Source organism: Mus musculus, chromosome 14, assembly GCF_000001635.26.
Source record: "Mus musculus strain C57BL/6J chromosome 14, GRCm38.p6 C57BL/6J".
NCBI lineage: Eukaryota > Metazoa > Chordata > Mammalia > Rodentia > Muridae > Mus > Mus musculus.
The window spans coordinates 30,778,157-30,798,597 of record NC_000080.6 but is presented as its reverse complement, the minus strand read 5'-3'; the positions used below and the strand labels follow the sequence as shown (position 1 = coordinate 30,798,597).

The following is a 20,441-nucleotide window of genomic DNA, read 5'->3' as shown; positions in this document are numbered from 1 at the left end:
TTTTGAGTTGCCCTATGAAAAGATCCAATTAGCAAAGAACTTCAGCCAATGCCCAGCAAAAAATGAAGTTCCTCAGTTCAATAGCCCATGGAGATGAATTCCTGCTGCTATGGTCTGTACTCTCAAATTAATTCTGAAGCTTAATTAGGAGGTGAAGTATTTGGTAGGTGATTAGATGATGAAGGTAGAATTTCATGATGCTCCAGAGAGTAAGCAGTCTGTTTTCGCACGTGAACGCCCAGCAAGACCGTCTCTGGGCTGGAGAGACGGCTCAGGCGTTGAGAGCACTTGCTGCTCTCACAGGAGACCCTGGTTTATTTTCCAGCCCCAACATGGCAGTTCACGACCATCAAAACTCCAGTTGCAGAGATTCTGATGCCTTGTTTTGACCTCTGGGAGCCTCAGGCACCCACATGATGCAAAATATACATCCAGGCAAAACATTCAAATACATGATAAAATGTTTTAAGCCTAAAAATGAAAAAAGAGGGCCTTGTCTAGGAAACAAACAAACAAAAAAGATCCTCATATATGCTAACACCTTATTACCTGGACTTCTTACTCCAGTGATAATAGGTATTATTTTACAGAATCTTGTTATCAAAACCAGAATGGACTAAGACACTTGCTAGTAATCATTTGAGTAAACTTGGGGAGATTCTCCTCAAGTCAAACCCTAAGATGATGATTCCTGCCCTGGTGGAATCCTGTGAAAAATAAAGATCACCTAAGTTTAGCCCAGACTTCTAAGCTAATAAAAGTTTGTTGCAATAAATAACTGCCTACATATACAAAAATATAATTATCATTTTGTTTTTCTCTGAAATGTTTATATTCACCCTAATTGGAAGCACCTATGCAAGACATCACTTAATAACCAATCTTCTAATCCAAAAATAGACAGGTACCTCGTGCCCGGCGAGGAGTACTGAGAGGATGGCCATTGGTTTCACACCAGCCCAAAGGAAATATATTCATCGACTCTGCACTTACAATAAATTCGGGTACAGGCTTCTTAGAACCTGTCAGAATAAGAAAACAATTTTTTGACATATTAAAAAGCTTCTTTTATAAGCTTTTTTGCGAGTGTATGTGTGTGTGCTTTGTTTAGCTTTAAGGACTGGGTCTCACAAGCTAGCTTTGAAATAAGTGATTCCTATACCGTAGCCTCCTAAGTGTTGGAATTATAGGCATACACAACCATGTCTAGTCCTATACATTGCTTTTTATACCATATTATAATAATATAGGCACAAGTCTCTTAAATAATCTCTCATGGAAGTCACATATTTTATGTTATATAAATATTATGAAAAAATAAGTTACCTTTTATATATAACTTATAATAACCAAGAAGGAAGTATATACAAGTGAACTTTAGCAAAGAAACAGCAAAGAAGCAACTGGAGCTATGACTGGTGTCATTCATATGACTAACAAGTATCAGTCATTTCCTTGCAATAACAAGAGTAAGAAGGCAAATTGTCAAGTTTACTTGAACTACCAGAACTAATGTCTTGCATTCTTGGACTAAACCTTAATATCGAACAAGGAATACAAATCAGGAAAAGATTTGCAAAATTGCATGGCAGATGTTCCACGGATGTCTGCAGTAAGTGCTGTCCTTGATATCTGCATATCTGATATCAGTTCTACAAATCAGAGACGGAAGGCATCTTTTAGATACCATTTGGCAGCAGGATGAAGAAAACAGGCCACATACAATAGTGGCAGCATTGAACACTTAAATAGCTTCATCCACAAACCTGTTCAATCACTAAATATTACATTAAGACAGACAATTCAAGTTTGTCTACACACTACCTGGTTCTACTGTCTTGAGACAAACACAATGTTACCTTTTCAATAAGTGAGGCAATTAATGTTACACTAATGTATTTTGGTAATACCAAAATATATATTATATTGATTTGCCCTTATGAAAATAAAGGACTTTAAAGAGCTTTCAGCTGCTTTCATTTCTTACAACTTAAAAGCCCAGGACAAAAGGTAAAACTTTAGCTTATATTCTTAAATTTAAATTAGATTACTATTCAACAAGTCCACCTAGCAAGCTACACTACAGGAGTGAGCAGGAGAGACAGAGGAGTGGCTACAGGGAATTCGTCAGGGCTGGCACTTTACCTTCTAGCTGGAGCCACAGGTACGAGCCTCTCACTGCAGTAACGGTGGCAATGCACACTTCTTCAGGGAAAAGAGGGTTCACTGCCTCCAGTTTCATGTTCTCCTTAAACTGGTGCTCAGAAATTGACTAGAAGAAAATCAATGAATCAAATGCATTAAGTAGATTAATACTTAGCATTAACTCATGTGCTCAACTGGTATGTTTTGTAAGCAGTATTAAATCCCCGTGTCTGCATTAAAGCAACAAGCATATTTTGTTCTGTTTTGTTTTCAAAGAAGCACATGTCCCTGATCAAATGTCTTTCAACCACATTTGGCTCCCCTTTTCTCTTAGAGGGCACCAGTATATCCTTTAATATGTATCATAAGGGTAGTCAGGATAAAAAAAAATACTACAAATAGAAGGAAACAAATTTTAAGACTTAGTTGTTTTCCTTCCTGATAACTCAGAAAGAATTGTTGGTTTTTAAGGGTATAAACCTAGGGCTATATCAATGGACTCAGTGAGCAAAAGGTACTTTTTTGATACCCAGAACCTATATGGCGGACGTTGAAAACCAACTTCTACAAGTTGATCTCCATATGTGTGCCACAACATTTGCACATGTACACATGCACACACAAAATAAATAAATTTAAAAATAAAACCATAACCTAGTAGGATGCTGTGGTGGTTTGAATATGCTTGGACCAGGGAGTGATGCTATTTGTAGGTGTGCCCTTGTTGGAATAGGTGTGGCCATGTTGGAGGAAGTGTGTCACTGTGGAGGTGTGCTCTAAGACCCCCATCCTAGCTGCCTAGAAGCCAGTCTTCTCCTAGTGGCCTTCAGGTGAAGATGTAGAACTCTCAGCTCCTCCTGCCCCATGCCTGTCTGGATGCTGCCGTACATCTGTCTTGATGATAAAGGACTGAAGTTCTGAACCTGTAAGCATCCCCAATTAAACGCTGTCCTTATAAGACTTGCCTTGGTCACGGTGTCTGTTCACAACAGGAAAACCTTAACGCACATAACAAGAGAGGAAACTCAGCCTAACAAAGGTTGATACACACAAGATGGCAGTGAAGAAAGCTAAGAACTGTTAGAAGCAGGACTAACACAATGGGAGGCACAGGAGAAGTAGCCCAAATAAGGACGGACTGATTTGCATGTTTCTTCTGTTTTGTTTCAGCTAGGTCTTGTGTAGCCCAGGCTAACCTCTGACTCTTGCTGCATGCAAAGGTGTGACCTTTCTTCCTGATCCTCTTACTTCTACCTCCATGTGCTGGGACTGCAGCAATGCACATCATACCTTGTTCATACTGCTTTGAGGACCTTACTCAGAGATCCATGCATGTTAAGAAAGCACACTAAAATGATAATGAGCTACATTCTACATTCCCTGTCTGTCTGTCTCAATTAAAAACAAAACTTTTTTTGAGATGGGGTCTTATACTTAGAAATGGCTGGCCTCACATCTACATCAATCCTCCTGCCTCAGCCCCCTAGAGCATTGGAATTGCAGATGTGTACCTTCATGCTTGGAAAACCTTTTTCTTTCATTTCTTTTCTTTTTATTTATTTTTGACAGGAAGAATTTGTTAGAGACATTTTGAATGCATTTACATTATGGTATTATATACTATTACATACCTCAGGGTAATTGTGTCTTTCCCTTCCCTACAGAAAGTGAGATTTATTTTCTGGAAAAGATAAAATACAAGATCTTTGGGCAGGAGGACACAAACAAATTTTAAGGTGTGTATATGTAGTGAAGGCCCAGCCGTAGCCACTATATATCAGACAGGGGACAAAAAAATCTTTTACAGTAATAGGCTAACCTATAAAGACATACATTTAGAGTTTTCTTTTTCAATAAATGGCCAGCCAGATCCCATTCTGTAGGAAGAACCAATGTTGACAAGCCTCATTCAAACATGCTCAAAGTTTCTAATAAGTTTTTGTCTTAGTTCCCCATTTTAAAATACAAGCAGCAACCCAGAATGATCACATATTTAAGAATATAAAATCTACTGACAAAACCAACAACTGAAGAAAGCAGAGAACACGCAAGGAAACCTTCCAACCAGTCGTGGTATTAATTAACATCTTCCGGGAGACAAGATCTAGTCACACTTAAAGAACAGTGCGCCATTAAACTAAAGAGTGATTAGAGCTGGGTGTGGCAGCACATGCCTTTAATCACAGTGCCCAGGAGGCAGAGGCAGGCAGGGAGATCTGAGTTCAAAGCCTGTAAGTCTACATAGTGAGTTCCAGGTCAGCCAGAAATAGAGAGACCCTATCTAGTCAGTGAGACTCCATCTCAACAAAACAAAACAAAATAAAGAACTATTCAAAGAAATAGTTCTCAAAAAACAAGAAAATGTAGTGCGGTAAATTTTAAAAAGTTGGGTTTGGAGAAATGATTTAGAGGTTAAGGGCACTTGCTACTCTGGAGAGGGCCCAGGTTTGGTGCCAGAGTCCTCTTGGTGGCTCACTGCCACCTCCATCTCAACCTCCTGGGATCAGCCTCTGAGGGCACTGCGTGTGCACAAACAAAATATTCAGACACATCAAATAAAAACAAAGACTATTTATTTAGGTATTTTTTGAGACAGGTTTTCCTTGTGTAGCGGTGGCTGTCCTGGAACTCAATCTATAGACCAGGCTAACCTCAAACTCAGAGATGCACCTGTAACTTTCTACAAAGAAAGGCAGGTTCATATACAAAAGTCACAAGTAAAAATTGCCTTTCAATTTCCAAAACACTAGACGTTAGACAAGTGTGTAGTATTGTTAAAATACTGAAGTACATCCAACCTAACTTTCATATTAAGCTAAACTATGAATATGTCCATAGAATGAAAATTACTATATAGTGCTTATTAAAATTTACCCAGGGCTATACAGAGAAACTCTGTCTTGAAAAACCAACAACAAAAAAAATTCATGGCCCTTATATCCATGTTTTAGGAAGCTACTAAACAATAACAGGCTCTGTCAAAACAACCATACAAGAGGCCCGAGAGGTGTCTAAACAGGTAATAGCATTTTCTATGAAAGCAGGAGGACCTGAGTTCAAATCCTCCATACTTATGTAAAAAGCTAGATAGAGAGACCCTATAATAAGTACTATATAGTAATATAGTAGATCCCTGTAATGCCAAAATTACATTTTTTGGTGCATAGTGTGGAAAGCCAAGTGATGCCACAGGCTCTCTGGCCATGAGTCAGCCTTTTAGAAATAGAAAGCTTCAAGTTCAGTGACGGACCCTACAGTTTAGAAATGTGGAGAGATGCAAGGAGACACCCAACATCACCCTCTAGCCTTTGCATGTGCACATGTCTCTTTCTCACACACACACACACACACACACACACACACACACACACACACACACAGACACACACACCACGTGACAGTAACAAAACTACTAGGTAAGCCTCAAACGCAGCCTGTCCTGGGAGAGAAAAGTATTAGGAAACATGATCCTCTGACTGGACTGACTGTGTTATTAGTAACAAGAAGCTACCAGACAGTATGAAAAGAACTAACATCAAACACAAAGAACATTAGCCAAACAGGGTCAAAACAGCAATTATTAACATAATTATAAACAGCAACTATAAAGACAAATGTTTAAAAAAGGAAACAATCATAAAATCCTGCAGCAGTCACCTGTTAATGTTTGCATGCACATAATTCAAAACCTCAGCCAAAACTTCATCACAACTAAACAGTGATGGCTAAGGCGGAAGGGAAGGTAACATAAAACAGTTAACTGTTCGTTTACTATAATGTCATCAACATAAGTGTCCAAAATTAACACCTCAAAAGACTGCATTGTATTATTTTGAAAATAATTCTTACACAAATACAAGAATTTCAGTAAAAGAAAAATCTATTGTGGTCACTGTATAAACTGAGGACATGACCTCTCCAAGTTATGGTTGAGGGGCACATATTTATTGTAGCTTTAGAGTAGAGCTAGAGGCATCTGGAAGAGTCCAGAGCAGGAAGAGAGCACTAGACTGAACATGGCCCACAGGCTGGATCGGACCATGAGAGGGAGAGAGGTGGAGAGAGAGAGAGAGGGAGAGAGAGAGAGAGAGACAGAGAGACAGAGAGACAGAGAGAGGGAGGAAGACAAAGGGAGTCCAGGCAAAGGAGAGAGACCAGAGAAATGGAGCCAAGCGAGTGACCAGTCAAAGGCCAATCCACAGGATTATAAAGGCATGAGGAGCTGAAGGAAGGGAAGCCCTGCTGACCGCCTTTAAGGTGGGAGGCTTTGCTGAGAAGAGCTACAGAGGCCACCATGCACTTTGGTATACTAATAGGCACCACAGAGTTTCTTTTGGACATGACAGTAAGTTCCAGGACAGGGCTTGCAAAGGAACAAGATAAGCATTGTTCTATATTCTCAGTTTTTATTGCTACTAGGTTCTCCTAACTATTGTTTTGTTTAATTAATTGAATGACTGGACAGAATCTTACTATTGTAGACCTGGATGGCCTATATAGACCAAGTTGGCCTCAAACTTACAGAGACCCAGCTGCTGGAGGCTGGGATTAAAGGCAAACAGCATAAGCGCAGCCAGAGGGTTATTTTTGAGATAAGATTTTGTTAAGGTGAGCCTGTCTGGTCCATGGCAATCCTACTGCCTCAGCCTCCCAAGTGCTGGAATTACAGGTACACATCACCATACCCAGCAGCTATCCGCCTGCTTTGTTTTACTCCTTTTTTTTTTTTTTTTTTTTTTTTTTTTTTTTGGTTTTTCGAGACAGGGTTTCTCTGTGTAGCCCTGGCTGTCCTGGCACTCACTTTGAAGACCAGGCTGGCCTCAAACTCAGAAATCTGCCTGCCTCTGCCTCCCGAGTGCTGGGACTAAAGGCGTGCGCCACCACGCCCGGCTCTCCTTTTTTTTTGAGACAAAGTCTTGCCACACTGCCCAAGATAATCTAGGACTTACTCTGTACCCTGATGGCCCTGCACTAGTAATCCTCTCCTGCCTCGGCCTCTTGAACATGGTTCTCAGCCTTCCTAACGCTGCAACCCTTTAATACATTTTCTCATGTTGTGGGGACACCCAGTCATAAAATTATTTTTGTTAATACTTCAATAATTCATAACTATAATTTTGCTTGTTATGAATCATTATATAAATACTTGTAGGCAGGATATCTGATATGTGGGTCATATGATATGTAAAAGGGTCATCTCACCCACAAAAGGGTTGTGACTCACAGGTTGAGAACTGGCATTATAAGTGTGTACCACCATATCTAACTGAAGAGTGATGCCCTAACTATTTGGCCTTTTTAAACATGCTGTTGTATTGTTGGGATAGAAGTATTTTTAAATAAATGTAGCCATTCTCTAATATTAACAGTTTTGATATTATTGAGCCACTAAATTTTGAAATAAAATTTCAAATGCACATGACCTTACCTAACAAGAAAAAATAAAATATATAAACTTGTAAAACTATTATATTTAGCAAACTACCTTATGCAGTGAATGTGTTTTTCTTAGGGACTGTCTTATGATCAACAGGTGGTTATTGAGTTAAGTGAGCTAACTGACTTTAGAGTAACAATCATAGGAAACACGACAGCACCACAACCCCAGCCTGGAGCAGGTCACTAAGGGGTCTCACCTGCGGGAAGCACTTCTGGGGAGCAGCTTCAGCCCCACACTGCTTGAGGTAGTCGGCCCAGTCAAAGTCCTGGCTCCGGAAGCCTACAGAGACAGAAGAGCAACGACTCACACCCAGTGCCTGCTGGCTCTAGCTCTGCCAAGGTGTCAGCTCAAACTCCTCATGCCACTGTGATCAATGTGGAGGGGCACTTGATACATTCTTCCTGCTAGGAAACTGAACCCAGGACTATTACAATTAATTTTATGAAACAGAATAACTTGGGCAAATTATAATTATATAACAAAATACAAGAAATAAGTGTTTAAATTTCCAAAATTCAAACTAGGTATTTTTGAGCAGTATTATTATATGGCTAGTTACTGGCAATTTGCCAAGAGTTTAAAAAAAGTTATACAGACTTTATTTTTTATATAGAAATTCAACATTATTGATTTTATTAGGACTTTTAATTACTGAGGACTTTTTCTTGATAAGGCTAATGTCTTAGCTAATACCAATATATAATGACTTTTTTTTTTTTTTTAAAGACAGGATCTCATGTAACTCAAACTATTTTGGAACTCAAATAGCCAAGGATGACCTTGAACTTTGACCCTCCTGCATCGTCCACTTCCAAGGTCTAGGATTGCAGGCATATACCACCACACCCTGATATAATACTGTTTCTAGATTCCTGTACTACAGAGTGTGTCTAATATTCTTAGGGATGAAGAAGATAGTGAGCACAGGGGTGCAGCTGGATATGAGAAATAATTTCTAATGTCTCTACTAAGCTAGGATAATTATGGGTGACAAAAATGAACTAAACACCTAAAATTACTAATCCACATCTACTAAAAAACTAGTAGCAAGGATTCTGACTGCTCACAATACAAAGAAATAACATTTTATCTGACAGATATGTCTATTACTACAACCTGATCATTATACGTTGAATCTGTTAAAATGCTAACCTGTCCTCCAAAAATGCATATAATGTGTCAGTTAAGAAAACATTTTAAAACTCTAAATGCTCTTATATAATCTGAATCATAAATTCTACTCAGACTAAAAGAAACAACTCTACTTCAGCAATCTATCAAGGATCTTGGCAGAAAACTAGTGTCTGACTCAGCCCCATCTGTGGGGGAGGAACTGTGTGGTTGAGGTCCACTTTGTCTAAATTGTTCTGTCTCAGAGCTTAATCACAGGCTACCCGACCTGTGCCTTCCTACAGGCAATAGTCTCTTTTCTGCTCCAACAAGGGCCTCAGCTCTTCCTCTGATCCAGTCTCACTTCCTGACAAAACATCATTCTCTGACATGTTTCTTTCTTAAATATTTTTATTTTTATATATGTATAAGTGTATACATATATGTGTGGATGTATTCACACATGTGCTGGTAGCTGTAGAACGAGAGTTGTAGGCGGCGCTGAGCCCTGAGATGGACACTGAGAACAGGCCTTTGGACTGTGGCAGAAGCAGCAAATGCACTTAGCCACTGGGCCTTCTCTCAAAGCCCCCATGTCATTTTCATTTACATAACTCGCTATTTCCCCTCTGTTACAAGGTCAACTGGCTGTCTACAGTATGCCTAAAACTCCTGTACCTTTAATACTCATTTCCTACCTGTTCATCCAAAGGTAGCAAGCAGTATAAAGAACTTGATATATCCTGAGATTTCCTACAAAGCAACACGTTCTTAGTTTAAGTGTTCAATAGCACACCTTCCCACCAGGTGTCCCTGTGCTCTGCTCACTGAAGGGAGAGAACCTGGGAAGCCCTGTGCGTGTTTCCTCCCACACAGCTCTGGAAAGGCTAGATGATCCCGTCTCTACCTCCTCAGTGATGCATTCATGTTCACAGCAAACAGTGATAAATGTTTATTAACTGAATGAAGGCCGGGTGGAGGCCGTTATGAGCCAACGCAATGTCCCACCGTTACCCTCCAAGTGGAGCCTTGCTTACCAAATACCTACGACGTCAAAACAATCTGCTTTGCTAAGAAGAGAGAAGCAAATAAACATCTGACATTTTCCAGAAACTACAAGTTTAAAATACTAAAAGTTCCAGCCAAATGTAGTGAAACGATACTTCAGTGCTTTAATCAGAAGGTCAAATACCATATTTCACAAAGTTACAAGAACAAGTAAAACGAGCTGTTACCCATTTAGATCCTGATCATAAATTCCCTGATTAGTCACCTCCATTACAAGGCAATCATCCACCTTCTAGCTCTGGCCCTAAGAAGCCAGATTTAAATGCTCAGTGTTTATCAAGCCTACTGTGCTAATTCATTTTTGTCAACAGAAACACAGACATATCTGGAAATAGAGGGATTGCCTCCATCAGGCTGTCCTGAGGGGGGGGTCTGTAAGGCATTTTCTTGATTTGTGATTGATATAGGAAGGCCCAGCCTACTGTGGGCACTGCTACCTCTGGACAGGTGGTCCTGGGCTGTATAAGAAAGCAGTCTGAACAAGCCATAAGAAGCAAAGCTAAGCACAATTCCTTTAGAGTCGCTACTTCAGTTCCTGCCTCAAGTTCCAGCATCAACTTCTTTCAGTGATGGGTTTTAAGTATAAGATGAAATAAACCCATTCCTCTCCAAAGCTGTTTTTGGTCCACAGCTTATCACAGCAACAGAGAATCAAACTGGGCACAGTTACCCCTCTGTGACCTCCCAACAGATTCTAAACGGAACAAACAAGGGAACCAGAACAGAATCCAGGCTTGAACACATCCTTCTACCTGGCTATACAGATACATGTCAAACAGTGAGAAAAATACATACTGACACTTTACTAGCTTATGACTTCAAATACTGCATAATAAGCTGGGCATGGTGGTGCATGCCTTTAATCACAGCACTCAGGAGGCAGAGACAGGTGGAGCTCTGTGAGTTCAAGGCTAGCCTGGTATATATAGTAAGTTCCAGGCCAACCAGAGCTACAAAATAAGACCCTTTCTAAATAAAAATATTAGAATCCAGATCTCATTTATCTTATTTTGGACCTCCAAGATACTCAAGACAGAAGGTATAAAAAAAAATCTTGGCAATGCCATCCAACACATATTTCAAGGGCTAAGACTGGTAGATTAGGAATTTAAGGGCATCAAGTGTCATATAGTGAGTACACACACTCTGCTACACAGTGAGACCCTACACAATTAATAATGATAATAATAATTTTGAGAAACAACATGGAAGAACTCAACTCCATACCTGGAGGAGGATTGATATGTAAACCATTCTTTAGACTCCACTGCACAGGAAAGATACCAGGACTGTTAGCATGGCACACAAATGATCGCCTTGTATGGTCTTCTGGCCGAAGGTCATCCATTTCCACTAGAAAGTACTTATCATCAAACACCTGTGTAATCAACAGATGAAACCGACAAGTGGCTTATGTGTGCTATACACATACACACACACACACACACACACACACACACAAACATATGCGCTCTCTCTCTCTCTATTTATATATATATATATATATGTATATATATATATATATATGCACACAAACATATCTAACACATACATATTTGTACTTTCCTTAGCACAATCAAACATGTTATATAAGTTCATTTACATTCACAATGGACTATTGAAATATTCAATAAATGTTAGTTTTAGATCAGGTACTATTTTAGTTAAATGTCTTTCAGTATTTACTCAGTTTTACTTTTTGTAACAATCTAATGAGGGAGGTGCCATTTTCAATTCCATTATTTAGATAAACGAAATTAATTCAAAGAAAGGTAAAGTAATTTGCCCAGGTTACATAGTCAAGAAAGTGCAAACTTGACTCAAGCCAAGTTATTTGTTTCAAAGCAAAAGTTAGTTTAAGCTTAGCAAGGGGTCAACTCCATTACTAGACTAAGTTCAAATGGCAGAATGAGAATTAACGAATTCCTCTGGAACCTAAGCAGCCTGCACTCTCCAGACTCCAGACAAGGTTGGAAGGTCTTAGTCTGAAGTCTCACTCTCTGTTTCTGTCTCTGTGTCTTAAAGATCTGTCTGTATTTCATTGCGTTCATGTGTGTGTGTCTACATGCCATAGGGTGCATGTGCGGAGAAGAAGCTGCAATCCTGAGTGGTTATGAGCTACACTGTATAGATGCTAGGAAGTAACTGGTTCTCTGTTAAAAGCAGAACTGCTCTCAACCACTGAATCATTTCTCAAGGTTCCAAAGGTCTTTAGGACAGGTTCAAAAATCCCTCATGGCTCTAGGAATAATCTTCCACTAGTCAAAGAAAATGCAAATCTCAAGTCAGACAAGACTCTTGGTAACTATTCCCACATAGTTATAATCCACCTTGGGCTCTACTTCCACTAAATAGACTTCTGCTCTAGACCTGAACCAAAATGCTATCTATTCCACAGTACCTCAGTAACTGTGCCTTGACAGTGTGGTCAGCTGCTGTGGTTACTCTTAAAGAGTCTTCATTTTATCAGCGGCTAGAGAGATTAAAGTCTGATTCTGGACACACAGCTGCAGCTATCCTACTGATGATGCCAATTCTGTGATTCCCACAGGTCTCTCTGTTTGCCCCTGGTTAGATAAGTGATGGCACTGACTGGATTCATGCTTTATAAAGCCCACAGCCTGCAGGCCAGTCAAACACTTTTTAGTTGTACAAAGTAAGACTTGCCCTAAACAACATTCCCTCTACTACTTTGATGCCCTGACTCTGCTCTGCCTTGGTTGCACAGGACTACTAAGCTCTGAAACAGAAAGGGCACACACACACAAATTGTACAAAACAGCACAAACATACAGAAGTGATTCTGCTTTACAATGAATAGTATCAGTATAGCTTAAAGGTAAATCCACCGTAATTTCCTCAACTAGTCATCCTGATAGCAATTCTTTCCAGAAGAATAATTAATTACTCCCACTTCACCTTAGCAATCGTTGCAGGAGAAATCCCAAAAGGAGACCACGGGTCCACAGCTTCCAACTTCATGTTTATAGAAAATTCATGGGTTCCAATAACTTGCTTATCCTGAAATGTATACAACAAAGACTATAGTACAGCTGAATTAATTTATACTTATATATAGTTGCATGTTTCTGATAATGAATCTCCACTGCCATGAGACTGAATATAGAACTGCTCGGTGGCATGCTTCCGGATATGCCTTTGGGGAATTTCCAGAGAGGTTTAACCAAGGAGGGAAGAGATATACTGTGAACATGGAGACTATCACCCTATGAACTATGGTCCTAGACTGAATCTGAAATGGCACAAATGAGCTCAGTACCAGCATTCGTTCCCCTTTGCTTCCAGCCTGCATGTACATTGTAAGCAGACACTTCAAGCTTCCCCAGCTATGATGCTCTACGTCCCTTCAAACAATGGCCCAACTAAACCCTTCACTCCTTAGGTTGCTTTGTCTCCAATGTTTCATCACAGCAACAAGAAAGGTAATCTAGTTAATTAAAATAACACTATTGTTAATGGTAAATCCTGAATTTCCCCCCTGGGAAAATCTATTCAGAATAACAACGATGATGATGATGATGATGATGATGATGACGACTCATAGAAAGTATTCCTCTCTATATTTGGTATATAATGGACATCTGAAAGAAAAATCCAATTTATTTCTAAACTAGCTACAGATATGTACATAAGACTAGAAAACAGAAAGCTGAATGGTGGGGTGGTGGCGCACGCCTTTAATCCCAGCACTCATGAAGCAGAGGCAGGCAGATCTTTTCAGTTAGTGACCAGCCTGGTCTACAGAGTGAGTTCCAGAACAGCCAGGGCTACACAGAGAAACCCTGTCTCAAAAAACCAAACCAAAACACTAGAGAGGAAAACATTCAAATAGCTTGAAGAGAATCTGCAGAGAAACCCAGGGTGACCCTGCATAGTCCCTGCAGTGCGACCCTTCCTTCCTTCCTTCCACAGCAGAGCTACAGCACCCCTGTCTCTAGGGACCGGTTCTCATTCCTTACCTCCCCTGGTCGCCATTCTCTACTGTAAGGGGAAATCAGTATTGTTCATGAGTTTCTGTTCTTACCTTAAATAAGTAAGAGGGTAATGGCTCTTCCTCTTTCACTTTGGCCAAAATCTCTTGCCAGTCAGCTTCACTCTTCAGATGTTTGATGGCTTTAGTGAGAAAAACAGCATGTTTTAACAGGAGAAACCTATACACAGTTCACTTTCTGAGAGCGAGCGAGCGAGAGTTCACATAAGCAGAAGGACTTTCTACTATCCACACCACCTTCATTCAGATGAATGTATACCTTAATCTCAGTACTGGACTCTGTTTAGGAGGCCAGAAAATTAAAATTTGTTAAAATATAAAGTAAGAGTAGAAGTATTGCTGTGGCACATGAAATAATACAATAAATTCTCAAACTGGATTACTTAGTAATAAACGCTAGTGAGCATCAAATATTGGTCAGAGGAAAAGTCTGAGGTATAAAATCATATGTATGCTAAATTATAAGTGTAATAACAAAATCAAATAAATATGTACACTTATATTTTGTATAAATATGAAATACTTTATGTGAATTAAGAAAGGTTTTCATTATATATAGAATACATTTCAGCCTCATAGGTATTAATAAAAAGCAATCATAGAAGTTGATAGGAAAGCGCTTTTCCTCCTTACCTAATGGGGGCTGAAGGTCACATCCTTGCTGAGCAGCCCAACCAATGTGATGAAGAAATGGATCTAAGTAATACAACCAGTGTTCAAAACCGTCACGGCTCTCAAGGCCTTCATACCGCAGCTTCAACCGTCCCCCAATGTTCTCCACAACAGTAACAAGCCAAGTGCTTAAAGAGTCCCGAAAATCCTGGCATTCTAGTTTGGACCCTGGAGCAATGAGATCTAAAGGATTCCTTCCATTACGGAGCTGTAGGTTAAAATATGAAATTGAAAAGGTTAGTTTCTTTTTAAAAGTCAAGTTCTAACCTTTTGTCAAACTAATTTTAACATTGTTTTACTCATCCCCAAACATTGGCACTAAATTACATTGTCTACAGATAGCCTCCCACAATATCACTTCTGGATGATATTAATATGTTTGCCATAAAGAAAACTTTAACCTGTGACACAATGAAGTTTTAACAAGTATCTCTAGATTATTATTTCATTTAGTATCTATACATTTTCTTGTTTTTCAAGGCAGTGTTTCTCTGTGTAGCCTTGATTATCTTGGAACTTGCTGCATAGATCAGGGTGGTCTCGAACTCACTGAGATCTACCTGCCTCTGAGTGCTGGGATTAAAAGCATGTGCCAACACTGCCTGTCTTAATTTACTTAATTTTTAAAATGGAATTTTGTCTCTGATTGTGAAAGCAAATTTGATCACCATTAAAAAGAAAATCAAGCACACTTACTCTCTTTTATAATCCTAAAGACCTAAAATGATCACAGTAAATACTTGGTCTATATACTACACATAAGTCAGAATTGATTTCTGCTTCTCATGGTTCTGGTTCTTTTTTATCTTTTTTTTCAAAATACATCCTGTTTTGCACTTATTAGATCACAGATCTATTTTTATCAGAGCAGATGCAAGCTTCCACACTACCTTTTATTCTGTTCTTAGGACTTTGCATTTAAGTAAACTGCATAAAGTGAGATAACATATTCACTTTTGATGAGATTTTACTTGTTTCTGATTTTTTTTTTTCCCCGCCCATTTCACAATGGTCTTGTGAAGGCAGTAAATACTTCTGGCTACAGGGACGGGAAGGGAACATTTACAGGCTGGATGAGTAACTCAACAGTTAGGAGTGTGTCTCGCAGAGGACCTGTGTAGTGGCTATTCCTGGTTGTCAACTTGACAATATTTGGAATGAACTACAATTCGGAATTGGAAGGCTCACCAGTGACCCTTATCTGGAGGCTTGGAGATCCTTATCTGGATCTTGGTTTGAAGATCTTGAGCCATAGTGGCTATGGATTCCAGAAGATTGAATCTCCGAGTTTAAGGAACACACCTTTAATCTGGGCTACTCCTTTCATCTGGGATTAAAGGTGTGGTGGAACACACCTTAATCTGGGCTACACCTTCTGCTGGAGACAATATAAGGACATTGGAAGAAGGGAGTCTAGCTCTTGCTCTTGCTCCTTCGCCTGCTTGCCGTGTGAGACTGAGTAACTGCTAGATCCTTGGATTTCCATTCACAGCTGCGACTGAACAATTGTAAGGAATTGGGCTGCCGACTGTAAGTTATCAATAAATTCCTTTACTAACTAGAGACTATCCGTAAGTTCTGTGACTCTAGAGAACCCTGACTAATACAGAAGTTGGTACCAGGAGTGGTTCTAGAGTAACAGAAGTACAAGGATGAATCTTTTAAAATTCTGGAATTGGCTTGTTGATCCACCAGCACTTTCAACTATTGAAACCTCTCCAGATTCTCTCCCTCCTGGGAGCTCAGAGAATTTTGAAGACCCATGGTTGAAACTATATTCCGAACTTAAAGAAGCTAATGCCCTTGATTTTCTTAATGAATTAGGTGATTCAGTGCACAAAGCTTTCTACAAGATGGGGAAAAAATCGAAAAATGATTTTACTGGCTGGCTGCTCTTAGTATCTGTGGAAAAAATGATGAATGAAAGGAGCTTCAGTTGAGGAAATGCCTCCATGAGATCCAACTGTAAGGCATTTTCTCAATTAGTGATCAAGGGGGAAAGGCCCCTTGTGGGTGGGACCATCTCAGGGCTGGTAGTCTTGGTTCTATAAGAAAGCAGGCTGAGCAAGCCAGGTGAGGCAAGCCAGTAAAGAACATCCCTCCATGGCCTCTGCATCAGCTCCTGCTTCCTGACCTGCTTGAGTTCCAGTCCTGGCTTCCTTGGTGATGAACAGCAGTATGGAAGTGTAAGCCGAATAAACCCTTTCCTCCCCAACTTGTTTCTTGGTCATGATGTTTGTGCAGGAATAGAAACCCTATGATCAACTGACCGAAGAGGAGAAGACTAGAGCCTGGTTTACTGATGGCTCTGCACGTTATGCAGGCACCACCCAGAAGTGGACAGCTGCAGCATTACAACCCCTTTCTGGGACAACCTTGAAAGACACAGGTGAAGGGAAATCTTCACAGTGGGCAGAACTTCGGGCAGTACACATGGTATTACAGTTTGTTTGTAAGAAGAAGTGGCCAGATGTACGATTATTCACTGACTCATGGGCTGTAGCCAATGGATTGGCTGGATGGTCAGGGACTTGGAAAGATCACAATTGGAAAATTGGTGAGAAAGACATCTGGGGAAGAAGTATGTGGATAGATCTCTCCAAATGGGCAAAGGATGTGAAGATATTTGTGTCCCATGTAAATGCTCACCAAAAGGTGACTTCAGCCGAGGAGGAGTTCAATAATCAAGTGGATAAGATGACCCGTTCTGTGGACAGTCAGCCTCTCTCCCCAGCCATCCCTGTCATTGCTCAATGGGCACATGAACAAAGTGGTCATGGTGGTCGAGATGGAGGTTATGCTTGGGCTCAGCAACACGGGCTTCCACTCACCAAGGCTGACCTGGCTACAGCTGCTGCTGATTGCCAGATCTGCCAACAGCAGAAACCAACACTGAGCCCCAGATATGGCACCATTCCTCGAGGTGACCAGCCAGCAACCTGGTGGCAGGTTGACTACATTGGACCACTTCCTTCGTGGAAAGGACAGCGTTTTGTTCTTACTGGAGTAGATACTTATTCTGGTTATGGATTTGCCTTTCCTGCACGTAATGCCTCTGCTAAAACCACCATTAACGGACTGACAGAATGCCTTATCTATCGTCATGGTATTCCACACAGTATTGCTTCTGACCAAGGAACTCATTTCACAGCCAGAGAAGTACGACAGTGGGCCCACGATCATGGAATTCACTGGTCTTACCACATTCCCCATCATCCTGAAGCAGCTGGGCTGATAGAAAGATGGAATGGCCTTTTGAAGACGCAGTTACAGCGCCAATTAGGTGGTAACAGCTTGGAAGGCTGGGGCAGAGTTCTTCAGAAGGCAGTATATGCTTTGAATCAGCGCTCAATATATGGTACAGTTTCACCCATAGCCAGGATTCATGGGTCCAGGAATCAAGGGGTGGAAAACGGAATAGTTCCACTTACTATCACTCCTAGTGACCCTCTAGGAAAATTTTTGCTTCCTGTCCCCATAACTCTAGGTTCTGCTGGCTTAGAAGTTTTGGCTCCAGAGAGGGGAGTGCTCCTACCAGGAGCTACAACAAACATTTCATTGAACTGGAAGCTCAGACTTCCCCCTGGTCATTTTGGGCTTCTAATGCCCTTAAACCAACAGGCTAAAAAAGGAATAACAGTGTTAGGAGGGGTGATAGATCCAGATTACCATGGGGAAATTGGATTACCTCTTCACAATGGTGGTAAGCAAGATTATGTCTGGAGTGCAGGAGATCCCTTAGGGCGTCTCTTAGTACTACCATGTCCTGTGATTAAAGTCAATGGGAAACTACAACAGCCTAATCCAAGCAGGATGACAAAGGACGCAGACCCATCAGGAATGAAGGTATGGGTCAATCCTCCAGGAAAAGAGCCAAGACCTGCTGAGGTGCTGGCTGAAGGTAAAGGAAATACAGAATGGGTAGTAGAGGAAGGTAGTTATAAATACCAATTAAGGCCACGTAACCAGTTGCAGAAACGAGGATTATAAAGTAATATGAATGCCCATTGTAAATTTACTAATGCGTTTGCGATTGTACGAGGGATAGTTATATCATGTTAGGCGTATTTACAACCTTGTTATTGTTTCATGTGAACATGAGATATTATTTGTGTCAAGTTGACAAGGGGTGGATTGTAGTGGCTATTCCTGGTTGTCAACTTGACAATATTTGGAATGAACTACAATTCGGAATTGGAAGGCTCACCAGTGACCCTTATCTGGAGGCTTGGAGATCCTTATCTGGATCTTGGTTTGAAGATCTTGAGCCATAGTGGCTATGGATTCCAGAAGATTGAATCTCCGAGTTTAAGGAACACACCTTTAATCTGGGCTACTCCTTTCATCTGGGATTAAAGGTGTGGTGGAACACACCTTAATCTGGGCTACACCTTCTGCTGGAGACAATATAAGGACATTGGAAGAAGGGAGTCTAGCTCTTGCTCTTGCTCCTTCGCCTGCTTGCCGTGTGAGACTGAGTAACTGCTAGATCCTTGGATTTCCATTCACAGCTGCGACTGAACAATTGTAAGGAATTGGGCTGCCGACTGTAAGTTATCAATAAATTCCTTTACTAACTAGAGACTATCCGTAAGTTCTGTGACTCTAGAGAACCCTGACTAATACAACCTGAGTTCCCAATACCCAGGTCACATGGCTCACAACTGCCTGTATCTCCAGCTCCAGGGGATCTAATGTGCAATCCTGGCCTCAACAGGCACTCATACCCATGTGTACAAACCCATACTCAGACACATACATAACAAAAATAAAGTCATAAGCTGGGCATGGTGGTGCACATCTTTAATCCTAGAACTTAGGAGCCGAGACAGACAGATTTCTGTGAGTTCCAAAGCTACCATGGTCTATACAGGAATAGTTGAGGCTACACAGTGACTCACACACATTCATATCACTCACACACACACCCCAAGAAATTAAAAGAGAAACTTAAATTTTACTATCTAGGTAATGTATTTGAAGCTACAGTAAATAATAGATTCCCAGCAGCCATGTGAAGTTGGGTGTGGAGGCAGCACAGGGAAGACAAAGCTAATAATTCTGAAAGGTTTGCTGGCCAATCAATCTAGCCAACTGATGAACTCCGGGACAAGTGAGAGCTGTCTCAAAAAATAAAGTGGAAGCCGGGTGTGGTGGCGCACGCCTTTAATCCCAGCACTTGAGAGGCAGAGGCAGGCGGATTTCTAAGTTCGAGGCCAGCCTGGTCTACAAAGTGAGTTCCAGGACAGCCAGGGATATACTGAGAAAACCTGTCTCAAAAAAACAAAAAACAAAACAAAACAAAACAAAACAAAACAAAACAAAAAATAAAGTGGAGAGTAACTGACACCCAATGTTAGTCTCTGACCTCTACACACACACCCCACACACATATAAACAGGCACGTGCATGCCCCTCCCCGACACACAGACACACAGATACACACACACACACACAGAAAAGGGACTGGAGGAAACTTAATTTGTACAGCAGTTACCTTGGGATAATGTCTCAGAATATAGGAGTGGGATGGAGTTAAATAATAAGAACATTAGTGAGCTCATTCTAACACCCCCAGGCCCATAGTTGTGCCTGGCCTTACACATTATGTAGAGCCATCTGGCATTGAACTCAGAAATTTGCCTGCCTCTGCTCCCTGAGTGCTGGGAGCAGAGTTGTGTACCACCACTTCCAGCCCACTTAACCACTCTTAACACTCACTGTAACATTTTTTTCCTAGTATACACTGTTCTGTGAAGCTTTCATATCTAGTTGTAGAAAAGAACAACTGAATGGTATTAAAAGGTACAAGTTTCAAGATGGCAGAATCATGGTCAATGCAGGGCAAGAATATTTCATCTACTCATTGTTCACAACCTCATTCATTCATTCATTTCATTTTTACCAGTGTTTGAGATGCGCCAGGCTCTGGGTAAGAATAAAAAAAAAAAATTGTTTGAAATAGAGTGTTCACAAATGGTCACTAAAGTATGT

At 40.6% G+C, this 20,441-nt stretch overlaps 1 protein-coding gene across 11 annotated transcripts in view; it reads right to left on the bottom strand.

The window, feature by feature from the left end:
* Positions 1–20,441, bottom strand: part of Sfmbt1 (Scm-like with four mbt domains 1) — a 107,873-nt gene that overhangs the window by 24,124 nt on the left and 63,308 nt on the right. For 9 of the 11 annotated variants that reach the window (NM_019460.2, XM_011245121.3, XM_030247889.1 and 6 more), the window contains 7 exons: positions 14,409–14,655; positions 13,809–13,897; positions 12,683–12,784; positions 10,991–11,141; positions 7,782–7,864; positions 2,146–2,272; positions 909–1,022 (listed from right to left, as the gene is read on the bottom strand). In NM_019460.2, the coding sequence (NP_062333.1) occupies positions 909–1,022; positions 2,146–2,272; positions 7,782–7,864; positions 10,991–11,141; positions 12,683–12,784; positions 13,809–13,897; positions 14,409–14,655 (913 nt within the window). The other 2 variants (XM_006519290.1, XM_011245122.3) reach the window with 2 other exon arrangements.